This window comes from Sorex fumeus, unplaced genomic scaffold (assembly GCF_029834395.1).
Source record: "Sorex fumeus unplaced genomic scaffold, SorFum_2.1 ptg000021l, whole genome shotgun sequence".
Lineage (NCBI taxonomy): Eukaryota > Metazoa > Chordata > Mammalia > Eulipotyphla > Soricidae > Sorex > Sorex fumeus.
The window spans coordinates 5,896,750-5,920,036 of record NW_026606078.1 but is presented as its reverse complement, the minus strand read 5'-3'; the positions used below and the strand labels follow the sequence as shown (position 1 = coordinate 5,920,036).

General features: G+C 40.2%; 1 protein-coding gene across 1 annotated transcript in view; it reads left to right on the top strand.

Moving 5' to 3' along the window:
* The window catches only part of LYST (lysosomal trafficking regulator), a 234,708-nt gene extending 216,261 nt beyond the window's left edge, over positions 1-18,447 (top strand). Inside the window, exons 48-54 of the mRNA XM_056113655.1 lie at positions 922-1,058; positions 4,350-4,448; positions 8,810-8,949; positions 9,195-9,292; positions 15,025-15,181; positions 15,751-15,822; positions 16,432-18,447. Of these exons, the coding sequence (XP_055969630.1) occupies positions 922-1,058; positions 4,350-4,448; positions 8,810-8,949; positions 9,195-9,292; positions 15,025-15,181; positions 15,751-15,822; positions 16,432-16,570 (842 nt within the window). The 3' untranslated portion in view covers positions 16,571-18,447. The remainder of the gene's footprint in view (positions 1-921; positions 1,059-4,349; positions 4,449-8,809; positions 8,950-9,194; positions 9,293-15,024; positions 15,182-15,750; positions 15,823-16,431) is intronic.
* The last annotated feature ends 4,840 nt before the right edge of the window (positions 18,448-23,287 follow it).

Below are 23,287 nucleotides of genomic sequence, written 5' to 3'. Positions count from 1 at the left end.
GCTGTTAGTGGCTAGGGTGCCAGATTTTGCTTCCCAGCACTAGTACTTAATAGCTATGTAACCGTGGAAAAAATTACTCCTTGAAAGTCTGGCTTTCCATGTATACAGTGGGAATAGCAATCCTGTATTTATATCATTAATTAATTTATTATAAACACTCAGGGCAAGGGATTCTGATAGTATATCCTACCATGCTCAGCATATAATGGTTCATAGAGAGCTTGAATAAATGAAAGTGTGACTTACTGATGTATGTGCAAAATACAAAGTAAATAAAGATGGTTTGAATTACTTGAGTCCAGTATAAGCCAGTTACTTGAGAACTGGTTTCCTCATGATTGCCCAAGCTGCCTTTCTTGGGTATATTTGCTTGGGCTCCAGTCCCCGCACCTGCATCAGAATTTCTCAGGATTGTTAATGTTAAAAAAAAAAAAAAGTTTCCTTGCAAACTCCAGTGTAAGGTCCACTGTTCTAATAGGTAAAGTTTTTTGATCTTTTTCCAAAAAAGAATGGTGCTGGGCCAAAGAGATTGCACAGGGACTAAGGTGCCTTGCATGCAGCTGACCCAGGTTCCATCCGCAGCATCCCAAATGGTCCCCTGTGCACTGCCAAGAGTAATTCCTGAGTGCAGAGCCAGGAGTAACCCCTGAACATTGCAGGTGTCACCCAAAAACAATTTTTTTAAATTAACTCCCATACTACGAGTGAAAAAGAGTACAGTACTACCTTATCCTGTTAACACTGAAAGAGTTAAATGAACATAAATTGGTCTGTCTTATGGGTAGAAATGATTTGCAATGAAATAATACTGTTCTGCTAGATAAATTTTGGCTTTTAGCATGGTATTTTTTTATGCCTGGCAAAAAAAAAAAACAGTTGAGCAGTGGCCATCTGATATTTTAATTTCTTCTTCTCTTGGAGGTGTGAGAAGCATGAATAGCACTGACATTCAGTGGTCTGCCATCCTGAGCTGGGGATATGCTGATAACATTTTAAGATTGAAAAGTAAACAGAGTGAGCCTCCAATAAACTTTATCCAAAGTTCACAACAGTATCAGGTAAATACTTTTATGGACTGTTTTCTAACAATAGCTAGGAATAATGCTCTAAGAGGCTGACTTTTGCTGTTAATAATCCAGTCAAGCAGTTGATGGTACTGGATGTATGCATCCTTTGAAGTGCTAACTTCCTCGCTGTTTCTACTCTGTATCTCCGATTTATTTCCTATCCACCATATTGAGAGATTACTATAATCTACTTAGCATTAACTAATGGTACAGTGTTTAAATACTATTTTCTTCTCGGTCACTTTTGTCACCGTCATTTTCTATCACCATAGTACTATCTTCTATACCAAGTTTTTTCTTTAACAGGCCACATATTTAAACATTTTGATATGATAAAGGGAGAAATGTACCTAATCAGAGTCCTGGGATTTGCTATTGACTGACAATAACAATTAACCTTACTTTTCCAAAGTTGAGTTTCCTTTTTCCTCTTTAAAACTGGGATAGGGGCCAGAGCGATAGTACAGCAGGCAGGGTGCACTTGCCTTGCACATGGCCGGTTTGAGTTTGACTTCCAGTACCCCTTATGGTCCCTGAGTCCTGTCAGGAGTCATCCCTAAGCACAGAGTCAGAAGTAAGCTCTGAGCACCTGCCAGGTTTGACCCCAAACCCTAAATGAATTAATTAAAATTAGAATAATAGATAATTGCAGTGGGTCAGGCACTTGCTTTGCAGGTTGCCAACCCTGCTTTGATCTACAGCACCACATATGGTCCCCTCAGCCCCACCAGGAGTGACCCTTGAGCACAGCCAGGTATGCCCCAAAATCAAAAACGCTAACAAACTAGAATAAAACTTCTCTTTCATAAAGCTGTTTTTGAAAAAGTAAGTTTGAGTGTTTGTGAAAACCACTTTGTTAGCTCTCAAAAACACACACACACACAAGCTAAAATACTACCTGAACTTTCTCCATAAGTAATTTTACATAAACCTTTCTTTTACTATTTCCATGGAAGGTTCTTTTCTCATTTTCTTCCTTCCATAGCTTGCATAACACCTGCCTCTATTCATGTGTTCTAACATTTATACCCTTTTCCTGAACACTTTAGAAATGAAATAAGCTACACTGGGAGGAAGAGGGTCACGGAGATTCAAAGGGAAGAAAGGAAAGAATACTCTTTGCTTAATCTTCAATATGTCTAGAAAAAGTTCATTGTTTTTTAAAATCTGATTTACTGGTAAACCAACAGAATAAAGACAATGTGGCTGAGAATGTGCTTGGCAGAGGAATGTATATCTCGCATGTGTTAGTACTTGGGTTCCATCTCTGCCATTGCAAAAAAAAAAAAAACCTCATTTTGTATATATGGATTGTAGCACTGTAGCACTGTCCTCCCATTGTTCATAGATTTGCTCAAGCAGGCACCAAAATGTCTCCATTGTGAGATGTTACTGTTTTTGGCATATAGAATACGACACGGGTAGCTTGCCAGGCTTTGCCGTGCGGGCGGGATACTTTCGGTACCTGCCAGGCTTGTTGGCTGCATGCAAGGCAAACACCCTACCCACTGTGCTATCGCTCCAGCCCATATATGGATTAAAATGAAAAATTCCTAATTTCTTGGGACTGGAGAGCTGTTGCAGGAGTAAGGCTCTTACTTTACATTAAACTGACCCAAGTTCGATCCTTAGTATTACATTTGGTTTTCCAAGCACACCAAGAGTAATCCCAGAGCACAGAGCCAGGAGTAAGCTCTGAGCACTGTCAGGTGTGGCCCTATCCCCTCTTAAAAAAATTAAGAGTTGTGATTCCCAGGAAAGGTCACAGGGAACATGCGAAAAAAAGGCCATTTGAAACTCTAAGAGAGGACAAGGACTCTATAAAATCCTGGGCCTGGGGTAGTCTGACCATGAAACAGGAGCCTGGACTAGAGCAATAAGCCAACAGGTAGAGCACTTGCCTTGGATGTGACTAGACTAGGTTCTATCCCCAGCACTGTTCATGGTCCCAAGAGCACTGGCAGGAATCATCCCTGACCACACAGCCAAGAGTAAACCCTGAGAATCGCCAGGTATGGCAAAAAAGAAAACCAGAAAACAGAGGCTTGCTGGTCACATCAGAAGATAAAATTGAGGAGCTGCAGAGATAGTACAGCGGGACAGTGCTTGCCTTGCACACGGTCAACAGGGGTTCAATCCCAGGCACCCGATATAGTCCCCTTGGCTGCCAGTAGTGATTCCTGGTTGCAGAGCCAGGAGTAACCCTGAGCACCATTGGGTGTGGCCCCCAAACAAAACAAAAACAAAAAGAAGATAAAATTGAGACATTTTGAGGCAGAGTGGAGAGATGACCAAGTCTGAGACCACTGACTTCTGTCTTCTTGTGAAGTGGAACGTGTCAGCTCTAGCAGAAACAGAGTTGGCAGAGGTCCGCAAGAGGAGCAGGGCACTGGACACGGGCCGGGGGGGGGGGGTGGGGGGGGTGGAGTTAAGCGGTGCCCAGACAAAGATCTGTCTAGTCAACTGATCTGGAATTGTGTGTGCCTTCATAGTCAGAGGCAAGAGTTTATTACCCCAAGGGAATAATCCCAGATTTTCCCTCCCTGGGTTTATCTTTCCTTCTCTTAATAATTGTTAGAACTATTAAAAGCAGTGCTTCTATTTATAAATACCCTGGCACGCCACCAAAACCAGAAAAAAATAAAAAGAAAATAGATACTAGGTAAATGTATAAAATATACAGAAATGTATAAAAACACACTCAACCTTGGATTTAGTCATTCCTGGCTCATTTTGTGTCTTGGTGGCAGAGCCCATGTGTGAGACCCTGGGTCAAATCCCCTACATAGCAAAAAAGGTTTTCAAAAGTCTAATAATTAAATTTCTGAGGATCAAATGGCTGCATGGTAGAAATGGATTTACAGAAAAACTAGCATCGGGGCTGAAGCAATAGCACAGTGGGTAGGGCATTTGCCTTGCACACAGCAGACCTGGATTCGATTTTCAGCATCCCATATGGTCCCTCGAGCACCACCAGGAATAATTGCTGAGTACAGAGCCAGGACTAACCCCTGTGCATTGCCAGGTGTGACCCCAAAAAGCAAAAAAAAAAAAAAAGAAAAGAAATACTAGCATCATAGACAGTAGACAGTGTACTGAAATATACTTAAATGTGTGGTAATGGCTTTTCTGCTCTGAGAGTTATAACATGTATCTTATATAATTTGAATTCAAGTATACTGTTTCTTTTAAATTTTGTGATCATGTATTTTTAAGTAGTTGTCAGAGAAGTCAAGCAATCCTTACCCTAATTAATAACCTATGATTTGTCCATTTTCAAAGGTGACTAGCTGTGCTTGGGTACCTGACAGTTGCCAACTGTTTACTGGGAGCAGATGTGGGGTCATCACAGCCTACACCAACAGATTTACAAGCGGCACGGTAGGTCCTGCTTTATAATCTTTAATCCACATACACTCTCAGAATGTCAAAGGGCACAAATCAAACTCTTAGTTTCAGGTTTATTAAGATGGGGAGGTCTTTTAAAATAATTTAGAGGTTATATTTTTGGCATAAAGACAGGTAATATTTTTTCTTTTTTTTTATTGAATCACTGTGAGATACAGTTACAAACTTTCATTTCCCACCACCAATGTTCCCATTATCCTTCCCGCCTCCCTCACTCCATCCCACCCCCTGCCTCTGTGGCAGGTAATTGACAGGTAGTATTTTTAAACTGTGATCCTTTCTGTGTTTAGGCTGTTTCACAACATGCTTGAATTCTTACCTGCCTGAATTCTCTGTATGACCTGACTGCTCTTAGAAGTGTACCACAAAATACTACAAAATGTGGAAGATTAGTATTCCTAGTGGGTTGGAGCGATAGCACAGCGGCAGGGCATTTGCCTTCAACACAGCCAACCTGACCAACCGGGGTTCAATTCCTCTGCCCCTCTCGGAGAGCCCGGCAACCTCCCAGGAGTATCTTGCCTGCATGGCAAAGCCTGGAAAGCTACCCGTAACGTATTCAATATGCCAAACACAGTAACAACAAGTCTCACAATGGAAACGTTACTTGTCCCACTCGAGCAAATCGATGAATAACAGGAGGACAGTGACAGTATCCCTAGTGTTTAGCATGCCTATAGGTAAATTAAATGAAAACAAAGCTAAGTAGTTTGTCTAGACTTCTGCCATTTACTTGAAGAAATTTTTTAGCCATTCACTAATATCTAGGACTTGAGAATTAAATCATAAAACAGTCTAATAAAGAAAAGTTACATTTTGCTGTAGTCCTTTGAATTTGCCAGGATAATCTTCCTGTTATGTGCACAGGAAATATTTTCTGATCCACAGGAAATTATCAAGTGACACAAATTCTTGCAATCCTTTAAAGTATGGAGTCTTTAATATGATAATAGTTACTATATGGCCCTATGTTATATTTCCCTGTAAATATTATTTATTAAAATAAAGTACATACACATACTTGAAACACACATTTTTGTTGGGGGGGGGCACTTTTGGGGTCATACCCAGCAATGCCCTGGCTCTGCCCTCAGGAATTAACTCCTGATGGTGCAAGGGGCCCATATGGGATGCTGAGGATCCAACTCAGGTGTAAGGATCAAACCCGGGTGCAAGGCAAACCCCCTACTTGCTGTACTATTGATCCGGCCCCATAAGCACACATTTAAAACATCAAATATATGACAAATTCATAAAGAACTACTACAAAATGAGAGGTAAATAAACAAGAAGTAGGTGCTAGCCATGATATCGTTTGCCCGTCCTGAAACATTGTCACTGAACTGCCTCTAGTACAGCAGGTAAGGCACTTGCCTTACATACAGCTGACCCTGTTTTGATCCCTGGCATCTCATACGGTCCCCTGACCACTGCCAAGAGTAACTTCTGAGCATCACTGGGTGTGCCCCCCCCAAAAATAATAATAAGTTTTGGAAAAAAACAAAGAAACCCACCCCAAAACTGACCAAACGAGGGGTTTCCAAGAAGGGCCTTCTCAAAATGACTGGTTCCTAAGACTAGAGGCTAGAAGGGAAGGGAAGTCAGGTGGTGCCTGAGAAACATTTGTGTAGAATTAAAGCTTGGATTGCTCTTCCCTAGTTTCCCAGGATTCTCATGCTTCAGTTTGCACACACTGTCCTAGATCAGCATGACGGTCTGATCTGGCCAAAAGTAGGAAGATACCTGCATTCTTTCTATAATGACAACAGTTCTTAAAAATATTTTCAGTTATCGTAACAGAGACACATAGGAGGCCCACACATTTACAGATGAAAAAACACATAGGGAAAAGTTACACTTGTTTGTAATAAGGGAAATGCAACTGAAAGCATTTTGATTGCCATTTAAAACTTGGAAATTTTTCAGTTTCCAAATAAAAGGTGGATCTCAAATGCTGCAGAGCTCAAGCTGAGAAAGAAGGGTCACAAGCCCTTTTGGGGGCAGGGAATCCCTGAGCACTGTCAAGTGTTTCTGTGTACCACACAAATGTGGTTTCTCTGCAACAGAAAGGGCTCTGTGGACATTGCTTGGCCCTGCAGGGAAGGGTACCACTCCTGGAGCCAGAGGAAGCCCAGGACTCTAACTCTCCATGGAAATCCAAAAGTATATCTGGTCACTATATTTGTTTTGGGCTTCTATACCCTGCCTAGCAAAAGCTATTGCTACCCAGCTCAAACCAGTTATTCCAAGGAAGAACAAATCTTGTATTGCTTGGTTGTTTGATTCTTTAAATTACCTATTCTTATATGAATAAAACACTGGACTATAAAATAGATAATCCACAGATAATATATTAACATGTCTTAAAAGCATGGTGAACAGAAAGGGAAAGTGTGGAATAAATAAAGAATAATATCGGGGCTGGAGAGATAGCACAAAAGATAGGGCATTTGCCTTGCACGCAGCTGACCCGGGTTCAATTCCCAGCATCCCATATGGTCCTCGTGCACCGCCAGGAGTAACTCTTGAGTGCAGAGCCAGGAGTAACCCCTGTGCATCATGGGTGTGACCCCCCCTCAAAAAAAAAAGCAAAAAAAAAAGAAGAATAACACATCCTTATATAAAATTTATCAAATCACAGACACTGTACTATTTTTGTGGTCTAAATAATATGTATGAGAAGCAAATTCAAAATTCAGGATAGTGATTTCTCACAAGAGAGGAGAAATAGGATGTATAACAGTTCACACACTAATGTTTTCTTTTAAAAAAAAAATTAAATGAGCCGAAAAATATTTTTAATGAACTGGTATTAGGATTAATTTAACTGAGTGATCAGCATGTAGCAATTTGTTATTCTTGCTGCTTTTCTGTACTCTGTGAAGTAGGAGTGTTGAAATACTCAAAATACTGTTTATTCAGGACAATAAACAGCCTAATGAAAATAGGAGTCAGCCTTTGTTTGGACATCTGGCATCTGTGAGCCAACATGGACTTCAGAACATTAGTTTGTACCTTCAGAAAATCAGTTCATAGCCACTGATAAGCAATAGTGACACTAAATATTGGTGTGATGCCTTAGAAAAGTACACTGTTAAGAACTATAAGGTGCCAGAGAGATGGTGCAGGGATGAAGGTACTTGCCTTGCAGCCAAATCCTGGGCCTGGTTTGGTCGCTGGCACGACGTATCCCCCAAGCACTGTGAGGAGCCAAACCCCCAAGCACAAAACCAGGAGTATCCCCCAAAACAGCTTGGCCTAAATTCCCCTCCATTAAAAAAAAGAAGTTATGAAATTAACCATATTCACTGACCCACTGCTAGGTTTCTGGAAATTTTTTTCTAAAGAAATAATTCAGGGGCTGGAGCGATAGCACAGCGAGTAGGGCGTTTGCCTTGCACGCAGCCAACATGGCCGACACAGGTTCGATTCCCAGCATCCCATATGGTCCCCCGAGCACCGCCAGGAGTGATTCCTGAGTGCATGAGCCAGGAGTAACCCCTGAGCATCGCCGGGTGTAACCCAAAAAGAAAAAAAATAATAATTCAAAGGAGGGGCCAGAAAGCTAACTCAAGGGCTGAACGCACTTAGCATACAGGAGGCGAAACTTAGCACTATGTGGTTCCCTGAACATAGAGTAAGGTAAACCCAAGGATTGCTGGATGTGCCACCTCCCACCCCCACTCCAAAATTATTCAGAGGAGGAACAAAACTTTTATATATGAAGTATTTAATTATGGCTCATAATAATTTTGAAAAAAGGTCAGAAACTTTTATTTGGGTGCTTGGGGGCCAAACCTGCTATGCGCAGGACTTATTCATGGCCTGGTTCTGCCAGGCAGTGCAAGGCAAGGCTTATCTTGTGTACTGTCTCTGCAGCCCCAGAAACTATTTTAAATATGTTAGTAAAGGATGCTCATGTAAGTAATTTTTCTCATTACAGCCCAAATTAAGCAGACTTTATGCCTTTTTGTACCTGAATTATGGCATACAGAATGCACAAAATACGGTAATATTACTAGAGATCATTTTGAATACTTAAAGAGAATGCATATAAGAGAATGTGCAAAGTAGAAAATTATCTTGCGGCAATAATTTACCACTATAGAAATACCTATTTATCAGGACAAAGTCTGTGAGAAGCATGTTAGTTAATGAAATTGGTTGTTATAACTTTTAGTTTTGCTCTTCAGGAAAAAAGTTGAACTGAATTGGATTAAAAATTGTTTGAGAAAAATGTTTTGAGTCACTTCAGTTGATTTTATTTCTGAGAAATATACTAGGATACTTTCCTTCAATTTTTTTGTGGTGTTTTTTCTTTTCTTTTTTTTTAGCCGTCAGAGATAGAAATGGAATCTCAGATACATCTCTATGGGCACACAGAAGAGATAACAAGCTTATTTGTTTGCAAACCCTACAGTATAATGATAAGTGTGAGCAGAGATGGAACGTGCATCATATGGGATTTAAACAGGTAAGGGAGAAGGTTTCTAACTCAAGCTTAGCAGTTAGGATCTTTGCGTTGGGTTCATCATCTCAAGGATAAAATCAAACCTTATCTTTGTAATCTAACTGAAATCAAAAGATTAGTTAATTAAGAATATTGTTAGAAATGCCTATGGATAGTAAATATATATCTGGTTTTTTAAAAAAAGCACAGATAAAAGAATATAGTTATGTTTTACTGTAACATGCAAATTCATGTCTTTGGGTTTTCAGGTTGTGCTATGTACAGAGTCTGGCAGGACACAAAAGCCCAGTCACGGCTGTCTCCGCCAGTGAAACAACAGGTGACATCGCCACGGTGTGTGACTCAGGTGAGCTAGCAACGAAACCAGAGAGCTGGGTCAGTGTACTGACAGTGCCTTCAGCTAGCTGGTTATGGCATAGACCACGCTATGATTAAATGTCTCTCAGGTCCCTGCCAGATCTGAATGCTTTGGTAATAGCAGTTATATCTATTAAAAATACATGGTTGAGTTGTGTTAGTCACCAACTTGTGCAAAAGCTAATATTGTCAAAACTATTCTTATACCCGTAAGATTGCATTTTTAGCAAGTTAAGCAGTTAGTGTTTCATAATTACCTGCGTTTCCTTAGGTTTTCCTACCATTTTGCTTTTGCTTTTGGGGGGGAAGGGCCACACCCAGCTGTGCTCAGGGCTTACTCCTGGTTCTGTGCTCAGGAATAGTTGACAGGGTAATACAGAGTAACAATTTTTCTTAAACTTATAATTTAAGGAGTTACAATTTTCTGTAAAACTTACATGATAAATTACATCTCCCAATCAGAGGTCTTGTTTTGGATTTCCACGAATACAAATTTTAAAAAACTGATACACCTACCAAAAAAGATGTTAAAAAAAAATCATGAACTTTAGATTTTTGTTTCAGTGTAAATTTGGATACCCACGTTCAAATTGAGCATCTCAAACCTGAGGAGCACGAGCTCTACCACTGAGCTATGTATCGCCCCGGCCCAGTTTACATTTCTACTTTTTAGTTTTTGGACCACTCCCAGCAATTTTGAGGGTTATTCTCAACTCAAAGTAGGGAGCACACTCATTGCCAGGGGCCTAACCCTGACCTCCAAAGCATGCACGCCAGCCTTTCAACCATCTCCTCAGCTACGTATTTCTGTTCTTCAAGACTTTTAAATCTTTTGAAAACCTACAGTGAGTAGAAAGAAGGAAAAATAGAAAGAAAGAAAAATAAACTTTTTTTCCTTTCCACTCAATGTAAGACATAGTCCAGGGATTAAGGCATTAAGGCACTTGCCTTACACACATTTGACGCTGTTTTAATCTCTGGCTTACAAAAAAAAAAAAAATCAACCCCTCAAAAGTTAGAAACAACCAGATAAAGAGATATCTGAAGTGAGGATCTGCCTGTATGGAATCAGATTGTGCCACTCTTCAAGCACATGAATGTGTTTGCCAACTCAGAAATTCTCAGACGCTGTTGAGCGTTTTTTGGTGGGGTTTCATTATGTAGGCCTGATTGATTAGATCTTGGCTAATGGGGATTGATTTCAGTCTCCAGTCTTTCTCTCCCCAAGCGGTAGTGACATACAAGCAGCCATCTAGTCACACAGTTGGTTTTCTGGGAACCAACCCCCATCCTCAAGCTCCCCAGGGTTTTCCTGGAATCAAACTTGTGTAGTTAAGGGTAAGTTACACAAGAGTTTAGGAGCTCAATTCTCAAAGTCTAGGACAAAAACCAAATGCTTGTTTTTTTAATTATATGACAGATACAAAGCATTCATTTATTCTTTATTTTTTTTAATAGTATTTTCAGTCCTGAGTAAAGCTTTCAGGGGCCAGAGCAATAGTACAGAAAGTAGGGCACTTTGCTTTCATGCGACCAAGCCAGGTTCTATCCCCAGCAAACCATAAAGCCCTCCTGTGCACCACCAGGAGTAATTTCCGGGTGCAAAGCTAGGAGTAACCTCTGAACATCTCTGGGTGTGCAAAAAAAAATATTTCAGGGATGGGGCTGGGGGTGATAGCCCAAAGGATTGGAGTGCATGCCTGGCAGTTGCTGGATCCTGGGTTTGATCCCCAGCACAAGGTGCCTTACATCCCCTCCTGGGGATGGCCCTGGTATGCCCCAAGCATTGCAGTGCCTGAGTGGCACTACATTGCAGGGCCCAAATATGAACTATCTGATCTCTACTGTCACTGAAGTAACTCTCGGGCTTAGCAGGCCGCTCTCCAAAACAACTTCATGTGTAATGTTTTTGCCGTTATAATATAAAGTCATGAAAAAAAATTTTTTCTAATCATAACTAAGGAGAAATATCTTAAACAGCTTTTGTAATAAATGATGGACAGATGACTGATGACTTTGCTGTTTGTTCTTCCTTGATTTGCACATTAGCAACTTTCAGTTTGTCAAATCAAGAGGGAATCTGAGTGAATAAGATAATGGTTGTTTATATAGAGAGTTCTCTACTTTCTTGTTTTAGCAGTGTTTGAAAGTTAGGACTGATCCTAAGGGAGCTAGATCTTTTAAAGTTAATTACTTTCCTACTGCCAGTAGTGATTTATATCTTTGATATTATATCAGCTAGTCGTGTGGGAACAAGAACCAAAATTACTTTTGCTGCAATTACCAGCTCACTACTAGGGCATTCAGGTGTCCCTAGACAGTGCACCATATAGTAGAGTAATAGCTAGAACTGTTTTTCCAAATAGGAACAAATAGGCTTTCTTGACTTTTTTAAGGCCTTTTGATACAGGTAGAATTCACAAAAGAACATTTGGTCTATAGAGAACAAACTTTTTTAAAAAAATTATTCTTTAAAAAGTGTCAGTTTTTTGTTTACCCAGACTAGAGTTTATCTTTCTTTGCTTATAGTTCAGGAAGGGAAGCAAGTTACCAAATTTGGGGTCACAGCAAAATACAGCAGGTAGGGTGCTTGCTTTCCATGTAACCAACCTGGGTACAACCTCCAGCACCATATATGATTCCTGAACCCACCAGAAGTGATCTCTGAGCACAGAGCCAGGAGTAGTAAGTTCTGAGCACAGGAAAGAAAAAAAGGAAGGAGTGTTTGTGTGTGTGTGTATGAGAGAGAGAGAGAGAGAGAGAGGGAGAGAGAGAGAGAGAGAGGGAGGGAGGGAGGGTGGGAAGGGAAGGAGAAGAGAGAGAGACCAGATTGATCCTACAAAAAATATTGACCCTTGGGAAATTCCATCCAAGTAATATTAAAATCAGTGAATGGAATGTACAATGTATATGTGTCATCTTCTCAGAAAATTCCTCTATTAAGACTGAAATTACACAGTTAAGCTCAGTCTGCTGGATCAGAACTCCTTAGTTTTTGTTATATGAAATCTGATTTTATAGTGATAAGATATGAAATTGCTATAAACATTAAACTATGTAAATGTTATCATGGATTTTATGTTTTTAAGTTGCTCTATTTCTGGACCAGAATACATACAATTGAACTTAGTTTCCTAACCTTTTTAAGTCATGTGTGACATTATAAAGTTAATGTAATATTCTGAGATTCATGGTAGGGGGTGGTTCTCTTATTTTAGTGTCAATGAAGAAAATTAAATGAATAGGAGAAGTAGAGGTTTTTCAGGAATACCCAACTTTCTGACTTTTACTTGATATGCTGGGTTGGAGAAATAGCATAGCAGGTAGGGTGTTTGCCTTGCACGCAGCTGACCTGGCCAACCCAGGTTCGATTCCTCCACCCCTCTCGGAGAGCCCAGCAAGCTACTGAGATTATCTAGCCTGCATGGCAAAGCCTGGCAAGCTACAAGCCTGGCAAGCTACACAAGACGTATTCAATATGCCAAACACAGTAACAAATGTCACAATGGAGACGTTACTGGGCCTGCTGGAGTAAATCGATGAACAACAGGAAGACAGGGACAGTGACTTGATATGCTAAATTATGTATTAAATCATTCTGGTACTAGGTAAGGTCTAAATTTGTTGTTTTTGGTTTTGGAGCCACACCCAGCAGTGCTCAGGGCTTACTCCTGGCTCTGTGTCAGAGATCACTCCTTGTGGTGCTCGGGGGACCATAAGGGGAGCCAGGAATTGAACCTGGGTTGGCTCTGTGCAAGGCAAGAGGTACATTCCAGCCCAGGGGCCTAAATTTTTGAGTCTTAGACAAATGAATAGTCACTTTGTATTATAATAGCCCAAGTTGCTGCCTGATCAGCCAGCATTATTCTTTATTTAGGTTCACAACCTACTTCAGAAAGTACAGGGCCGTTTTAGATTTTTATTTTTAAGGGGTACAGGATCTGATTCATACCAAATAGTGCTTGGGAGCTACTCCAGGCTAGTGGGGATCGCTCCTGGCATTAATGGTGGACCATGTAGTGCTCAGGATCAAACAGAAGTCAGCCACATGCAAGGCAAGTGCCTTAACTTCCCCTGTACTATCTCTCTCTGGTCCAAGATTTTTTTGTTTTTAAAAAACTAAACAATGCAGTGTCTATTGTTAGACATTGCTGACCAACCTCTAGGTCAGTATTTTATAGATATGGATCCAATAATTTTAAATCTTTACCCTGCATGAGGTTAATTTATTTATTTTACAGTATTTTTTCAAATATTAAATTAAAAGTAAAAAGTTATCACCTCATGTAAAAGATGAGTTCATTATTATGTATACTTTCTTTAGTATATTGAGTGTCCCACATGTAATACTTCTTTCTTTAGATTTAGTATTATACACAAGAAGGTTTAGATGAACACTGGACATTAAAAAAAATCTTTTGTGTATGTATAAAGTGTGATAAAATCTGTTTAACGTAAGTTCCCATTTAAACTATCTTAAGGTAAATAATTCATTCTCAATGTAGTACTATCATCACCTCTGTTTCAAAGTTGTTTTATCATCCCAAACAACTGTAACCACAACACTCAATTCCACTTTCTTCTTGCAATTTCTAGTAACTTCTGTTCTGCTTTCTCTTTCTGTGAGTTTGTCTGTCCTAGAAATCTCATATAAGAAAGTGATACAGTATTTGCTCTTTTGCATCTGTGTCAGAACTCCCTAACTTTTTAAATAACTGAATAATATTCCACTATTTGGATATAACACATTTTGTTTACTCGTTCTTCTGTTGTTGGATATTTTTTTTTCTGCCTTTTGGCTGTTGTGAATAATGTGGAACATATTAGGTATTTTAAGATATGGTATTTGAAGGTTTTTAGGATATCTTTTAAAAAAAAGTATTTCAGTGTTTCTGTGCTATAATATATAAATTCTTTTTATTGCCTTGATATAGGACAGAAATTATCTACTTTTATATTTCTTCTGATAGATAATATAAAATTGAAGAATTTTTTTTATTTTTTTAAAAAGAACTAGTTGTTAACTCAGCTCATCATTAGTATAACTTTTTTTTCTTTATAAGTTACATAAAGCACGTCTTTATCTTGTTGTTGCTGGGGCCACACCTGTGATGCTTGTATGCTCAGTCTGAAGTGCTTGGGGCTGCTGAGAGTAGAACCCAGAACCTCACACATGCAAAGCATGTGCTTTATTGCTCTGAGCCACATCCCAGGCCCATAAGTCTCTTCTTATAGATGGTTTCACAGTAGAGTTTCTCTTTTTGGAGATTGTTTGCCTTTCTGATAACTTTCAAATTCAGATTTGGCAATTCATATGCTGAAAATTACAATTCCTAAGGATTTGTGATAAATTTATCTCATTGTTCCCAGATAAATATGCATAGTTCTCTACAATTTATAATGTAGTGGCTTCATTTATACAGTCTTCAGTCATGAGTTGCCTATTAATTTCATCATTGATTGAGTTAGAGCAAATGTTTTCGTTTCAGAAATAAAAATCATTTGGTTATATGAATTTTTACATTATAGGGTTGCTTAGGTATATTATGTTTGAACACTTAAGCACATTTTGAAAAATGTTTAGAAATAAATATTCTTAAATTTTAAAACAAAAAACTTTATCACTGAAACAGTTATGGTCTTCTGGGGCCTAGTGTTGAGGACACTGATGTACGCTCACTCACACTCGAGTGACCTGCAGGGTGATTTTGGTGTTTTCAGCTGGTGGAGGCAGTGACCTCAGACTCTGGACAGTGAATGGAGACCTTGTTGGACATGTCCACTGCAGAGAGATTATTTGTTCTGTTGCTTTCTCTAACCAACCTGAGGGAATATCCATCAATGTCATTGCCGGAGGATTAGAAAATGGCATTGTAAGGTAAGAGGAGTTTTGATTCAAGGTAACCTTTGGATATGGGTTCTTAGTTGTTCCTGCTTTATTTCTAAATTATAGGCTTAATGTCATTTTAAATTTTTACACTGTTAACTATAAAATATTAACAATGTAAAATTACAAACTGCAGATTTGTGCCACACCTAGAGCAAGTCTGTCAGGACTGTTATTCCAACAGCTCAGATCATCGTTTGCATGTTTTAGCAATTAAATATTTTTAATTAAGGTATATGCATTTTTCTGGAAATATTATACATCTAATATGTAGACTACAATCTAACGGAAAGAGCTTTTATATACACTTGGAAACAGAAAGTTCTTATAACTCCTGGGACGCTCTGTTGGCTCTTAACTGCCGTGCCCAAGAAGCCAACCTGCAGACTCTCCCAGACATCCCACTGGGGCGAAGCGACTTCCTACAGGCTGTCCCCAAGTAACTATCAGTGCGTCATTGTGTTTCCTTCCAGCTGATTTTTAACAAAAAGACAAAGTAGGTTTTTCAGTGAAGGAAATTTTAATTTGCACACTTAGACAATTATATTTTTCCCCTCTAGGTTGTGGAGTACCTGGGACCTCAAGCCTGTGCGCGAAATTACCTTTCCTAAGTCAAATAAGCCTATTGTAAGGTAAACTCTTTCCTCTTCCAGTCTTAATGATACACTTTGTGATGTATTTTTGTTAGAGGTTAAAACACATAAGCCTATTTATATAAACAAACAGTTGTCGGATGTATTTGATACATAAGTTCTCACTTTATGTTGATAGGTTCTCAGAAACTGAGTTTGATGTATAAGGAAAACCAGGCTCTCATCTTATTTGGTTCAGCATTGGCCATTAAATGTTAGTGCTGCATTTTTTGATTTTTCAGGGAAGTAAAATATGTCCAAAACATAATCAATTATTTCTATAAAGAGAACGTGTTTGTGAAAGCTTCCTATTTCCAAATATTTAAATAATAAAATTTAAACCAGTAGAAAAAAAATATGCAAGCTGCGAATAAAATAGAATGTACTGATTGCTTTGATTCTGATTTTATTCTGTAGCACCTAGTTAAAATGAGTTTCACAAACTTGTCTGCTGTGTGATTAACTGTGTTTGAATTACAATCAAAATCAGTGAATTATAGGCATTTTACTTGCTTCTGCTCCAGGAAAGATTTCTTTACACTAATTTCTATCTGACCATTAATAAAATGTTCACAGCTAAATTATATAAAAGACTTTTTTTTTCAACAGCCTTACATTTTCCTGTGATGGACACCATTTGTATACAGCCAACAGTGATGGAACTGTGATTGCCTGGTGTCGGAAAGATCAGCAGCGTTTGAAACAGCCAATGTTCTACTCCTTCCTTAGCAGCTATGCAGCAGGATGAATTAGTGAACTTCACATTCTGCAAAGCACTTTAATTCCAAAATAGATTTATTGATATCACTAATTTTAGGAGACTGAACCTGAAGAAATGGATGACCAAGCAGATTATTTAAATCATACCAAGTCTATTCATCTACATATAACTTATAACTCTGCAGCATCACAATGTTTGACAGACAAGTTTTGTTCAAATATAGGGATAATCCGGAGACTTGACTCAGTAAGCATTAACCAGCAAGCTTGAAGTCATTGATGGTAAATTAAAATCATATTCATAAAGTTTTTTCCCCACGAGAGTATTCTAAACAAAAGACTGGAATCTACCCCCCCCCCTTGTTCCAAAAGGCCAGTAGAATTTAAATCAGTTAGCTACTTTGTTTGTAGAAAATACTTTATAAAACTCTATTTAAATTTTATACCAAGATTCTCCCCCAACACCCCAACAAAAATAATGAGGAAAGAGAATAATAAAGAATTCAGGACTTAGTAATTGCTTTCTTTGAGAAGTAAATTATTCAGTAGGTGCCTCTGCACCACACATTTTAATGGAATATCTGAATACTAAAAACAAACTGCCTTCTTAGCTCAAAGTAGAAACAGAATCCTTTAATAGCCCTCAACAAAAACAAGATATCTTTGAGTTCAGACACATTTTATCTTCACAAAAATTGCTATTTAAAATACATAATACTAGAAATTAAATATCTTTTGTTGAGTCCCTGAGATTTAAAACACATTGGTCACCTCTTAAAATCTGCTATGTACAGAGTACTGAGTATTGAAAAAAATGGTAAGCCTTCCATTTAAGCAGAAAATTTGGCAAAAATATTACTAATACAGTCTAGACAAGGCATATGATTTTACAGGAAGACTTTTCTTCCTCAAAACAATTAAAAAACCAACAATGAGATAGATTACTTTATCATAAACAGGAGGTAAAATAATTTCTGAGTAAAAACGATCTCCAGTTCTTTTCTACTAGCTTACACCTGGAATTCTAGGAACAACAGAAAAATCCAAGTCTATGCCATAGCAAATTCACATGCCATAAAGACAAAATTCATGAAAATCATGGCATAGTCCATCTCTACCATGATTTATGGCTATATTTTTACTTAGGGTGCTGCTTTATTAGCTTTGAAAACACTGTAAAAAACACTTTGAAAAGTTCAGTTATAATGTTACTATGGGGTTAAAGTATGTATTCTTGCCTAAGAATAACTTGTGCAGTTGTTATGAAAACTCAATTCATATGGTGTTTACACAACTTTTGTAACCTCCAGACTTTCTAAAACATTTTGCTTAAAGATTATTTAAAACAATTCCAAAGTCTCTGCTGTCAAGATAGATACAAGAGAAAGCAAGTGACCACACATGCTTAAAACGTAAATTGCATACACAAGTCCAGAAATACTCGGCTGCCTTGAGATCATAGTATGCACAAGCCAGATTTTACTTCTGAGGTTCAAGGTGCAGAGATGAGATTATTTCTATTCACGTTGAAGTGATTTGCTTTGTTTAAAAAAAAAAGCAGCTATTGTCTAGCTTTCATTTTTCTACCAAGAACTTTAAATAGTCCCCTAATAGAATAGGGTTGCTACTCTGTCTTTTTTTTTTAGGCCGAATTTCATCATCTAAGGAGAAAATATGCAAAATAACTAGTCTTGTTAAGAGTGCAATATTATATTTTTATGTAAAAATTAATTGGGGGATTATTTATTCAGCATGGAACTTAATATGTATATGTTTGGAACACTTCTTAATGTGCATGTAAAAAACATTTCTGTAAATTATCACAAACTCTGTTATCTTTGTATACACTGCCACTTCAACTTGGGAATAAATTTCATAAAAATAAATGTAAAGACCTATTCTTCATACAGCCTAAATATTGATGCAGGCGACTTGTGAGGAAGGGAGATGGGGAGATAGTAGCCTCCAGAAGGGGGCACCATCTACCATGGTCACCCAGGAACATGGAGGGAAGGCTAGGACCATAAAATCTGCCATGAGCACCTGTGCTACATGGACACCAGTCCCATGCCATGAGTCAGCTGCCAGACTGCCTGAGTTCCACTTGGCCTCTACAGTGCAAGAAATTGTTCCCCAAACACAATTTATGGGGTGATGGTTGGCTTAGAACTCAGGCTGGAGTGAGTAGTTTGTTTTTTGTAGGAATGGAAAAATCAGTCTCGACTTCCACCCAGGTTGTGTTTTCTCAAAGAAACGAGTTTTAGGATGGGGCAAATAGTGAAAATAAGAATAGTTTATTTAGGAAATAACGAGGAGTGAGAGAGAGGTAAAGAAAAGCGTTTAGGGGAGCACCAGGTGACTCCAGGCAGGAGCGAACTGAGAGTGCTAGAGAATGTGCCTCACTTACCTCTCTTAACTTCTGTAAGGTTTTCCCAAAGTTCCCCCAAAAGGTCTGTGGCTAGGGTGTTGTTGAGGGAGAGAAGGAACTTCTCTAACATTCTTTTTTTTTTTATTTTTATTAGCAAGACACCATGAGGTACAGTTGTAGACTTACAAATTTTTGTGCTTGGGTTTCAATTATACAATGACCAAATACCCATCCCTCCACCGGTGCCCATTTCCCACCACCACGGATCCCAGTATCCCTCCCACCCCCCTTCCCCCCCCCCCCCCCCCCCCATCCAACCCTGCCTCTGTGGCAGGGCATTCCCTTTTGTTCTCTCTCTCCTCTTGGGTGTTGTGGTTTGCAAAAGAGGCATTGAGTGGCAATCATGTTTGGTCTGTAGTCTATTTTCAGCATGCTTCTCCCATCCTGGGAGGATCCTCCCAACACCCTTTATTTGGTGCTCCCTTCTCTATCTGAGCTCCCTTTTCCCCTAGCATGTGTGGCTAGCCTCCAAGCCATGGAGCAAAGTTCCTGGTACTAATCTCAGCCATCCTTGGGTGTTAGTCTCCCATTTTGTTGCTTTATGTTCCCCAGATGAATGCAATCTTTCTATGTCTATCCCGCTCTTTCTGACTCATTTCACTTAGCATGATACTTTCCATGTAGTACCACTTGTATGTAAATTTCATGACTTCATCTTTTCTGACAGCTACATAGTACTCCATTGTGTAGATGTGCCAAAGTTTCTTTAACCAGTCATCTGTTCTCAGGCACTCAGGTTTTTTCCAGATTCTAGCTATTGTAAAGAGTGCTGCAATGAACAAACAAGTGCAGATGTCACTTTTTTCTTTCCTTTTTGATTTTGTTTTGTTGGGGGCCATATGCAGTACTCGAGGATTACCTCTGGTTATGTGCTCAGGGATCACTCTGTCAGTGTTCAGGAGGAAACCCTTGTCAGCTGCTCGCAAGGAAAGCACCTTCCTCTCTACTATCTCTGCAGCCCCACACAGTGACTTTTCCTAATCCACATCTCCAGAGCCTCACCTGTCTGCTACAACATTATGACTAGAACTCAAATTGGTGATTTTTTTTAAAAAGTAATCTACGTAACTCTAGCCCCTAAATAAACTTCTGTCACTAGGAAAGGAAATCTTTCATTGTGGCTTTTGTGAGAAATTCTATATTTTAACCTTTACTCACATTAAATAAGTATTAGATCTCAATGACAAGGTAAAACCCTTCATTTAAAAGAACATCAGTGGGGCAGAGCAATAGTACAGTGGGTAGGGCACTTTCCTTGCATGTGGCCAACCCAGGTTCAATCCCTGGCATCTTATATGGTCCCATGAGCCCACCATAACTGATCCCTGATCACAGAGCCAGGAGTAATCCCTGAGCCCGGGTGTGGTTCCAAAACAAATGAACAGGAGCACACACACCCCACCCCACCTCAAAAAAGCAGGGCTATATTGAGTTCCTACTGTGTGCAAGACACTACCCTGAATGTTGATTCAGTTATTCACTGTACTCCTCGGGGCTGAGAATTGCTGAGGAAACATAACCATATCACAATACATCATGTAGTTTAAAATGTGAAAATAGCACTATAAAAAGAATGGAAGTGTTATGAAGCTGGAAGGTAGGATTCACTGAGAGAATATAATAGAAAAAATTCCATTTAGACATCTGGGAAAACCTCCAGAGAAAGTTAGATTTTTGTGAAACCTAAAAGATGACGAGAAATTTGGCAGGTGAACACAGGAGCAAATGTGTGCCAGGCAGGTAGATCAGAAAGGGCCTCGATGGCGTTGAATTCCTGGAAAGTAATAAAACCAATACTCCACGCTGCAAAAAAGCTCATTGTAGACACAGGAACTAAAGCCTGACAAGACCTTTTCTAGCACCAGCACAGACCCAGAAAAAGCGGTACTCCCCACTCCAAGAGAAGCTCCAGCAGGAACTGCTAGCGTCTGGAGTCAACCACCCCTTAAGGACAGAGAACAGAGCTGATAATGCAAGTCACATAGCGAGGTTTTATTGCTCCAGCTAGCTGGGGTCCAAGTATCCACCCGGCACAGCAGGTTTCAACAAGGACCCCGAGCACTAAGTTCAGCAAGTTCTTATACTTTCATTTTGGCAAGTGAGCATTACTCAGCAAAATTTCTATTACCTACAGAGTACACATACATATTTTTTGTTGTTTTGGCCCACAATATCTAGCCCACCTCCTGACAGTTGCATTCCGGAGACCTAATCTTATTCTGGAGATGTAATCTTTGACAAAAGCATCTGGGTTTTCTGCTTTTCTTGTCCCTGGGAGAGGCCTAAGTCACTCAGAGCCTGTCATGGCAGTTCTCCAGCTATGTTCTTTGTTCTAACAGAACAAAGGCCAGGACAGGAATATCAAAGAAGACCATCAACTGCTCTTACCTAGCTCGAAAGCCCCACCTCGGACAGGCTGGTATAAACCCTCTAAAAGCCAATTTGAACAAAGGAAGTGCACACATATGCTGCCTGAGCTCATGTGCTGCCGGTACCCATGTGTGGCAGCCAGGTGCATGCGATGCCCAAGCACATGTGTCACCTGCATTTCCCCTCTTGAGATGTGCACGCTTGTGAGTTCACAAAGTAAATAGCGGGGGCTGCTGCTGTGAAGTGTGTGTGTGTTCGGTGGCCCAGAGCTGCCTCCCCGCCTCCCTCCCTCCCTCCTTCCCCAGGCCTCCCCAGCAGAGAGACGGAGAGAAAGGGACATGGGGAGGGGGGAGACCAGAGCCAGATGGTGAAAATGGCCTGTTTAATGCAGAGTTGCTAGCATACTTATAGAACATCTGAGGGGCTTGAGGTAAGGACTTGGGTGTGATTGATCATTTACATGGATAAACATTTGGCAGAGGAAATTCTCCTGGGGAGATGAACTCAAGAGGACACTCTGTCTCCCAGGGACATCTACATTGCTTTTATCTTTCCCTCTAGTTGTAAAAGTTATCAACACTTACAGTTGTTTGGATAAACACAGTAAGAGACACTTAGTTTCCAACACTTAGTTTGCTGGGCTGAGCACAAGCAAGGCTTTTTTTTTTTTTAATTTTTATTAGTGAAACACCATGAGGTACAGTTGTATACTGACAAATTTTTTTTGTAGGAGTACTGCTATTTATTCAGCCACTGATTAGCTGATTGAATTGTGCATGAACTCCACCTTACTTTTTTTTTTCATTTTTTATAATTGTATTTATTGAATCACCGTGAGAGCAGTTACAAAGCTTTTGGGTCTAAGTCTCAGTCATACAATGAAACACCCGTACCTTCACCAGTGCCCATTCTCCACCACCAAAAACCCCAGTATACCCCCATCCCACACCCTCCCCCTACCTGTGGGGCAGATGATTTCCACATTACTCTCTCTCTACTTTGATTACATTCAATATTTTGACACCAGACCCACCATTATCATTTGAGATTTTACCCCAACATTCAGATCTGCTGAAAAGGCAACAGTAGACAATTTGTGTCCTATTGCTGGTTATGAATAACACATGATGTCGTGTGGCTGCAGTAGTGGTTGTGGGATTTTGAAATTCCGAAATTTTAACACTTAAATCTGGAGGGATTTCTGCCAAAAGCCACTGGGTTTTGAGATCTGCTCCTGAGTCTCTGGGATCATGGCCGTTGAGCAGCTTGATGAGGAGCCAGAGAGGTCGTTCGTGGGCGATGACTTGGGGTCTCGGGGTGGGGAGGACAGGCCCGGCTCCACCCCATCCCGTGAGGCCCAACAAGTTTCGTCACTGCGGGCCCAAGTCTAACTGTCCAGTGGCCTCTGGAGGATATCGGCCACAGAGCCGCCAGAAGGAAACAGGCGGAGGGACAGCACCCTTTCCCCCCTGGGGTGGCCCAGCAACATTAACCTACTGCGGGGTCTTGGACACATTTCTGCCAAAAGCCGCTGGGTTTTGAGATTTGTTTCTGAGTCTCTGGGATCAAGGCCATTAAGCAGCTTGATCAGGAGCCAGAGAGGCCGTTTGTGGGCGATGACTTGGGATCTCATTGGGGTGGGGAGGACAGGCCTGGCTCCCCCCCCTCCATCCCGTGAGGCCCAACAAGTTTCGTCACTGCGGGCCCAAGCCTGACTGTCCAATGGCCTCTGGAGGATGATGGCCACCAAGCCGCCAAGAGGGAGCAGGCGGAGGGACACCTTTTCCTCCCTGGGGTGGCCAGGCAACAGTAACGTACTGTGGGGTCCGGACGCATTTCTGCCAAAAGCCACTGGGTTTTGAGATTTGTTTCTGAGTCTCTGGGATCATGGCCGTTAAGCAGCTTGATCAGGAGCCAGAGAGGCCGTTCATGGACGATGACTTGGGA